General features: G+C 39.4%; 1 protein-coding gene across 1 annotated transcript in view; it reads right to left on the reverse strand.

Moving 5' to 3' along the window:
• LOC135465940 (CD109 antigen-like) overlaps positions 1 to 3,183 on the reverse strand; it is a 43,720-nt gene extending 40,537 nt beyond the window's left edge. Inside the window, exons 1-2 of the mRNA XM_064743322.1 lie at positions 3,103 to 3,183; positions 2,560 to 2,631 (exon numbers count right to left, since the gene is read on the reverse strand). Coding sequence (XP_064599392.1) covers positions 2,560 to 2,631; positions 3,103 to 3,183 — 153 coding nt within the window. The remainder of the gene's footprint in view (positions 1 to 2,559; positions 2,632 to 3,102) is intronic.
• Between the last annotated feature and the right edge of the window lie 5,811 nt (positions 3,184 to 8,994).

Genomic DNA, 8,994 nt, shown 5'->3' on the forward strand with positions numbered 1-8,994 from the left:
AGATGGTTTCTCTTTTTTGTGTCTTCTTATACCTTCAACATGTTACAGACGTTTTCTGTCAACTTTTTCCTGCCTCATTTTCTTGGTTTTATATCTCCTTTGAAAGACTATAAAACATTAATCTGAGCAATTGGTTTAAAGGGCCATAACTCCTACTGCCACATAGCAATTCTGCAGACATAGTCTGCTTGCCTCTACATAACCATCTTATATATAAACCGTGTATGTTAGTGAATTCCAAAAGAGAACCATTTTGTTTGAGAGTCCTATTTGTTGTTAAGTTTTCAAAATGAAGTCAAACCATATTTCCAAAACAGTCAATGTGAACATTGAACATGGTTGCTGAAGTTGTATTACTTTGACCATCAAAGGGACACCTCCTCTGGGGCTGGGACCCAGGTGACAACTGACCATATCTGTAAATGATACTTTTCTTTGACTATGAACTATTAAAGCCTGTGGTTCTGAGTTTTATGGGCATAAATGCGGATGAACCCATCTTTAAGGAGAGAATTTTCATCCTTGATCATTCAAAACAAAGATGATGAAAATGGTCTCTGTTTACTGTTGGCGATGAGCAATTAAGTCCTGCAATAGAGTTGTGACATTTAAGGTGGCTACAGAAATTGAAGAGTTAACCTCCTTGCAGTTTCTTGGTGTCATTTAAGTGAAATGTTTACTTTCCACAGAGTGAAATATCGAACATGTTTGAGAAAGAGCTCTATAAATTAGAATCCTGCTGTTCAACATAGCCCCTTCCAACATTTCCCAGAATAAATAAAAAAAATTGTGAAAGTTATCAAAGATTGTCATTATTATCAAGCATGTAGATGTTTAGATGACATAAAAAATATACACAAAGTTTCAGGGAAATTGGTGCAATACTTAAGCAGGAGTTGCATGGACAAAATCTGTGCACATAAAAATCCATTATTGCCAATCCACTAAGTGCATTAGATGATAGGGAAGATGTATGCTAAGTCTCATGGAATTAGGTTCAGTTCTTTAGGAAAGGTTACATGCACAAAATCTGAGTACATGGAAAAGCTATTACGTTAAGTCCAATTGCCATTAAAATTTAAGCATGCACAAGTTCATATGATACACAAGGTATGTGTTGAGTTTCCTCAAAATCTGACAAATCTGACACACAGACAGACAGGCAGGCGGGCAGGCAGAAAGGCAGGCAGGCAGGCAGACAGGCAGACAGGCAGACAGACACACAGGCAGGCAGGCAGGCGGGCAGACAGACAGACAGACAGACAGACACACAGACAGATAGGCAGGCAGGCGGGCGGGCAGACAGACAGGCAGAAAGGCAGGCAGACAGACACACAGGCAGGCAGGCAGACAGACAGACAGGCAGACAGACAGGCAGGCAGGCAGGCAGGCAGGCAGGCAGGCAAAGGCAGGCAGACAAAGGCAGGCAGGCAGACAAAGGCAGGCAGACAGATAGACAGACAGGGTGATTCCAATATACCCCAATAACTTTGTTGAGCGGGCAATGAAGATGTTTTAGAATGAGAGTGTATGTTTCACACCCAAAACCGCACGTGTGTACAATAGCCGTAGTTTGGTTTAATTCATTGCGATAGTGGTTGTGTGAATGTTGGGTATGGATGCCAAACTGTAAGACTGTTCTGTCATTTTACTGCAATCATTCTGACAATGTGAATGGCTACTGTTAGGACACTGCATTTTTTTTTTTCAGCATACATTACAATTTATATACACTTGAGTCTCTAGTCGCAGCAAACTAGCTGTTCAAGATCTCTCATCCAAACATCTATTCCTAACTTCTGGTTGAAGGAAAACTGACAGTACAAGGAAACTGATAACATATGGCCCAGCACAAGGAATTCAAAATGGCAAACTAGTAATTCTAATCAGCTTTTAGAACATAAGTTACTGTTTGGAATTTGGCCACTCCATTAAAAATTTTCCTTATCCTTAAAAACTGTTGGTCTGCAAGCACAGCACCTCTTAAACCCTGTGGTTTACCTAATTTTTTTCTAGAAATGCTTAAGTCAAAGCTTCGTATATTAATTTGTATTTCACCTTAAGTTCAGTTTTTCTCAAGCGACACATTTTGCTTGATTCCTAACCCTTACATAGAGTTTTTTTTGTTGTGAAGTTTGATTCTTATCAGAACATTAAGTGTTTGTTTGAGGCATTTATGAGTTTCTGAAAATGCATTTTACAAGAAAAATTTAAGGTGAAATGCAGTGTTTTAATTCAATTAGAAACATAATAGCATGCCTGATGTTGCCTGTAACAGTTTAATTAATCTGTTTAATTAACAACTGTACGTGATTAACATAAACCTGGCAAACATATCTTTTAAAGTTTATGTCAGACAGCTAATTAATACACAAATTTATACACAAGAGCTACATACAGTTAAGCATTATATCAGTAGCCTATTAAAGTTAGTCAATTCTACTCATCCAATTTGTGTCAAAAAACTTGTCTTCTGTTAAAACATCCATTTCCACCATGTTGCTAATTAGGGGTCTGTCCAAATTAATATTGTTGCTTTGCCTAGAAGTAATCAAATACCTGATAGAAGACGAGGCTAATTTCTTCTGTACCGCGAACTGTAAACTGGATCTGGCTTTGAGGTTGAGGGATCTGGAAACATAGAAATGGAAAAAATTTAGAGTGAAATGAATTAATCTAAAAAATTCCCCAAAATTACTGAGCTCTGTATACCTACATCAGAACCATAATGTACAGCATTTAGGACTTAAATACAACTAAAATGGTGTTCCCAACCATACCCACTGGATTCTGAAAACAAAGTTAATATGGTTTGCTGCAACAAAAAAATAACAAATATTACCTAAGCTGAAACAGTATATAGGCCTACTTAACTTAAGACCTGCAAATCTCACTGGACTTTGCCGTGTTTGTCTATATTCTCTTGCCTGGACTATATTTGTCACTGTCATGACATAGCCTACATACTGCATAGGCCTTCCTCAGTGGAAAAGGTCACAATTCTCATGCCTCACCAACTAATCTGGCATCACATCATGAAACTAAAGCCATGTGACAAGGGAGGTAATTCAGATGAAACCTATTCAAGTTCACTGCATGTACGTGTAAGGGCCACACTCCCTGCATCAACAGCCTGCTGTAACCACGGCCCACAGAGCAGTGGTAGTGAGAGAATATTGACATGACTGAAGGTTCATTAATATCTGAGGCCACATGGGATTAATGTCACAAACACCTCATGTGTCCAACTAAATCACCAATTAAAGCACCAACTAAAGTACCAACTAGAAGAGGGGCATCTTAACCACCTCATCATGACCAATGCCTGTATTTATCAAGCGTCATAAGATTTAATTAAGTGAGAAACACCGCTACAACTAAAATGTTTCACTCTAGAAAGATTAGACTTAATTGCACACTTAATTGATTCCTTATGGCCGGACAATGCACTACCTACAATTTGGGTTCTTTCCTGTTCTGAGTTTGACTTTTAAAGGACTTGCAATATATGCCTTACGATGTTTGATCAATACAGGCCCTGAGTCCGGTTTCACGAAGCACTCTTAACGTTACATTCACTTAACTACCACGGCAACCAGTACTTTAAGCATTACGTAACATTAAGAGAGCTTCCTTAAACTGGGCCTTGATCTCCTTCTTTTAAGCATTATTCAGGTTTTCTTAGGTCCAATATATCTGTTACTTAAATGAAGTTATATATTACTGTAATTAGTCCAACTTTTCTCTTGTTTACAAGGTATACTTCTAGTATATTCTGAAGGCATACTGTGTTGGATGACAAAATAACACTTTTTGTGAAGCCTAAAACTGGCCAAACCAGCCAATTTAGATTTGGTTGAGAAAAGGTTGTGGAATTAGAGTACACCAAGAATCATAACAGCTAGTTTTCAATTCTACATGCTGTCTATACACCATATATGTACATGACTTTCTTCATGTCGCTTCACAGTTTTAATGTCAAGTACCAGTATTTAACACACAGCACTGTGCAGTACGTCCATTATACAAATCACAAGCTCAAGCAAAACTGACCCCCCCCCCCACACACACACAAAGCTACAGAGCTATATCCAAATCCTCTTGGATTGGATCTTATCAAAAAAAGTGATTAGAACCATTTTTGCCCAGCACTGGAGATGCTGTAATGTTCACCATGCATAGCTAAAGTACTGCCGATCACTTCATTAGAATATCACGAATGAACCAGTGAATTCATACATGGAATTTCATTCAATATATATCGCTCAGTCATTTACCCTGATCAAACTCCAATCTGATCTGGGAGACGTATGAGTTAATTTATGACTAAATATAGTTTTACTGATATTATAGCTCCACCGTTTTGGAAAAAAAAATGCTACACTGCCAAATATGAATTGTGACCACAGCAAGTATAGCAGAGCAGAGATAAACAAAATTGAGTAAATTTGATAAACCCACATTGAGAGGTCCTAGCATCATCCATTTATCTTACATGGTGTTAACACAATTATGTAACATTTTAAACCGAGTTGCATGCACTTCGCATAGCATTAACTTCCCGAGCATGTAAATTTATAGCGGGACTTCACGTAGACATGAAATCATCGATCATGTTTTCTTTTTCTCTGTTTTTTTCCCCTCCCACCGCATTCACACAGAGATGTTCTCAGTTGTGGATTGGTCATGAATGAGATCCTGAAAAACTCCATCAGCCACGACTACACGCAACCGTAAATCTTTCTGACATTCTCCCTTAATTTGTTAGTAACACCTCTATTACATTCCCTGGGAAGGTCTGTCAGCAACCTGCAGATGGTTGTGGGTCCCCCCCCCCCACCACCACCATAATGCTGGCCGAGGTTGTATAAGTAAAATATTTTTGAGCATGGCGTAAAGCACCAGTCAAATAAATAAATAAACAAAAAATCTATTACATTCCCCGACATCAATGGCAAAAATTAAAGCCAAGCAACTAGTGCTCATACCATCATAAAGCTTGCCAGCTGTTTTCCACACACAGCTCAAGCTTATTATTTCAGACGGTAACTTATCAGATGACACACCCATATTATTTTGGGATTGTCACTTATGTTGCTGGTTTGTCCTTTTTTGTACATAACTTTTTACCCTTCACCTGAAGGAGTAAACTCTCTGAAGCAGCACAGGTGCTGGGTCTACATGTATCTGACTGCTACTCATGAGGAGACAGTCAAACGTACCTTCACCTGAAGGAGTAAACTCTCTGAAGCAGCACAGGTGCTGGGTCTACATGTATCTGACTGCTACTCATGAGGAGACAGTCAAACGTACCTTCACCTGAAGGAGTAAACTCTCAGATCCAGCACAGGTGCTGGGTCTACATGTATCCGACTGCTACTCATGAGGAGACAGTCAAACGTACCTTCACCTGAAGGAGTAAACTCTCTGAACCAGCACAGGTGCTGGGTCTACATGTATCTGACTGCTACTCATGAGGAGACAGTCAAACGTACCTTCACCTGAAGGAGTAAACTCTCTGAACCAGCACAGGTGCTGGGTCTACATGTATCCGACTGCTACTCATGAGGAGACAGTCAAACGTACCTTCCAAACGTACCTTACTTCCTCAACCTTTTTGCCTATGACAGAGCAACTTTTAGTACGATTTATCCACATTCATAACAGGATTTTGGCGACAATTTACACTGAATGGATTGATCAGTTTTAGGAGTTCACGAAGAGTGTAATTTTATTAGTCTACATAGTACAATAGCCTCATAATATGCTGGGGGCCTCATAATATGCTGGGGGCCTCTGTGGCTCAGTTGGTTAGTGCGCTAGCGCAGCATAATGATCCAGGAGTCTCTCACCAATGCGGTCGCTGTGAGTTCAAGTCCAGCTCATGCTCGCTTCCTCTCTGGCCGTAAGTGGGAAGGTCTTCCAGCAACCTGCGGATGGTCGTGGGTTTCCCCCGGGCTCTGCTCGGTTTCCTCCCACCATAATGCTGACCGCCGTCGTATAAGTGAAATATTCTTGAGTACGGCGTAAAACACCAATCAAATAAATAAATATAATATAATATGCTTAATCTACAGTAGATAATGTTTTACTGCTTTCACCAGGCTTGGGCTAATACTCAAGAGGATATCCAACACAATATGACATATCCTACAAAAAGACCAAGGCGCATCCAAACATACAGGTCAGCCACTCCCAAATTAGTGCTGCTGACATTGCCTCTGCCCTAGCTATCATAAAACGGTGATCAATAGACTCTATTCCATAGGGGCTCAGGGTAGCTTAATTTAGCTAGAGAATGGTCTACAGGTGGCAGCTGATTACAAAAGGCTCTCGTCCTTGTCTTCACTTGTCTTCTACAGTGTAATTACCAGCAGTATGTGATTAATGGTACTTGATCCAAGACCATGGTGTAATAAAATGTCTTTACTGTATTTCCTGAAACATTAACAGAAATGATCTCCTCATCTTATTGGCTGATTGTATTACACTACAGGCAAGTTCATCTAGGGTTTACTTTCTTAAATGGCCATATTATACCCATTACTATTGATGAGAGCTTTCAAAAACAACAACAATAATGAGTTATTTCCCACAATATTGCTATAGGAAGGACAGACGTTTGACCGCTGATGAATTCAACAGGCGGGACATTCAACTGTGGAGGTTAAACAACAGGCATAACATTCAAACTTCAAGGTCGAACAACAGGCATAACATTCAAATGTGGAGGTCGAACAACAGGCATAACATTCAAATGTGGAGGTCGAACAACATGCATAACATTCAACTGTGGAGGTCAAACAACATGCATAACATTCAACCGTGGAGGCATAACATTCAACTGTGGAGGTCAAACAACAGGCATAACATGCAAATGTGGACGTCGAACAACAGGCATAACATTCAAACGTGGAGGTCAAACAACAGGCATAACATTTAAACATGGAGGTCGAACAACAGGTATAACGTTCAACTGTGGAGGTCGAACAACAGGCATAGCATTCAACCATGGAGGTAACAGTAAACCACTCAGATGAGACCAACAGGTAAAACAGTGAATCACATAGATGATCTAGTATGGCAACACAGCTAGTATATGGACATCCATAGATGTGAATGACAGGTAGCAGCCGAGTCAACCCACTAACACTCAGTGTGTTTATCACAGAACAGGCCATAAATCTAAATGGACTGGCCTGTGGATGACAAGAAGCTGTTTTTCAGAAGAATCTCATACTATAGTATCTCACTCTTGTCATATGCCCAGTAAATATTACATGTGTGCAAGTAGAAAGTTTCTCAAACACTAACTTGTTGGTGAGAAAGGGCCTTGGTAAAAGGCCGTCCTGGCTGGCAGGCAGGTTCACCTTTATAAATAGCCAGTGATACGTAACACTTTGGCCTGAGATGGTGTGACAAATTTATAAGGGCTAGTCATATATGTACAGTATGCAGTACAATTTTTATAATTACAAGTATTTCAAAACAAGACCAAAGAAAGAGTTAATCATATCTGCTACATTGTCATCTTCATATACCTACAATCTCTTATTATAAACCAAATGAATACTAGTAACTAAAAATCTATTGTAAAGGTAAATACCCTTTCATTGACATACAAAAACATGGACACTGTATCGGCCATCATTCAAAATATGTTCATTGGGTGTATAACCCTACACACCCTCCAAAAATTTTACCATGTTTTTGTCCTTTTCTCAATGTTAAATTCTTTTAATAAAATCTTTTTCATTAACCCGGATAAAAAAAGGAGAATACAGAGTAAAATCAAAGCAGCAACGAAAATGTGATGGTCGGCAAACAATCACACATAACCGGGAAAATATGCCCTCACCAATGTCAGATGGTTGGCAAATTATCGCACATAACCAGGGATATACACTCACACCAAAATAAATTTTTTTCAAAGGATTGCCTAGAGTGCCACATCAATGATGTATCTAAAACCAAATTTGTAATTGAACTAAATGATTCTTCTGAGCTCTTGTATTCAAAAGTAAATCAGGCACGAGGAGATCATATGTAATAGCTGTGTCACAAGACAGGCACGAGGAGATCATATGTAATAGCTGTGTCACAAGACAGGCACGAGGAGATCATATGTAATAGCTGTGTCACAAGACAGGCACGAGGAGATCATATGTAATAGCTGTGTCACAAGACAGGCACGAGGAGATCATATGTAATAGCTGTGTCACAAGACAGGCATGTGCGCGAAAGGACAACAGCTAAACACGGTTCTTCTAGAGGTTATGCAAAACTGGTTTTAGGAGAACAACAGTAGGTTACTATGTGAAGGTGAAAACCCAGACTATGGGTTACCTCGTGTAAGTTTCTTCAGAACTTCAGTAGGTCACCACAGAAAATGTTCATGCATATCAAGCAAGGTTAGTAATTTTACATGAGTTTTTGCTTGAATTATGTAAGATGTCCAATCACGCTAAAGATGCCATAAAGAACATATTAACTAATTTTGCCAGATAACTGATAATTAATCAAGTTTGGCTCAGCTGAACACTAAGATTTAGAGCAAGTCAGATTTGATCAGGACAAGCCATTGATCGATTTTTGTATTCAATCTGCAATTCCGAAACCTTTAATTGTGTGTGACATTGGATCAACTAAACACTAAGACCATTTCCATTGATGACCTTTTGTTGTCCCCCAGATCAAAAAGGTCTTAGTGGGTTGTATGATCGTGCACGATTAATGACCTGTCAGCATATCTCACACATGTCCATCGGTGTGCTCCAATATATCAACACGCAGGCCTGACAGCTATGTGTACCACACGTCAGAAACCACAAAGCAAGGGTAGCTTATTCCCCAGTAATCTTGTCGCCCCAGTTTACCAGCAAGTTGTTTTGTGTTCATGTCGTATGGAACTTGACATGATCAACAATGTCAAAGTATAATCCTTATGGGCAGAATCTGACTTCTGCTACAATAAAAAAAAAAAAGGTCAGCATC

Source organism: Liolophura sinensis, chromosome 5, assembly GCF_032854445.1.
Source record: "Liolophura sinensis isolate JHLJ2023 chromosome 5, CUHK_Ljap_v2, whole genome shotgun sequence".
NCBI classification, from domain to species: Eukaryota; Metazoa; Mollusca; class Polyplacophora; order Chitonida; family Chitonidae; genus Liolophura; species Liolophura sinensis.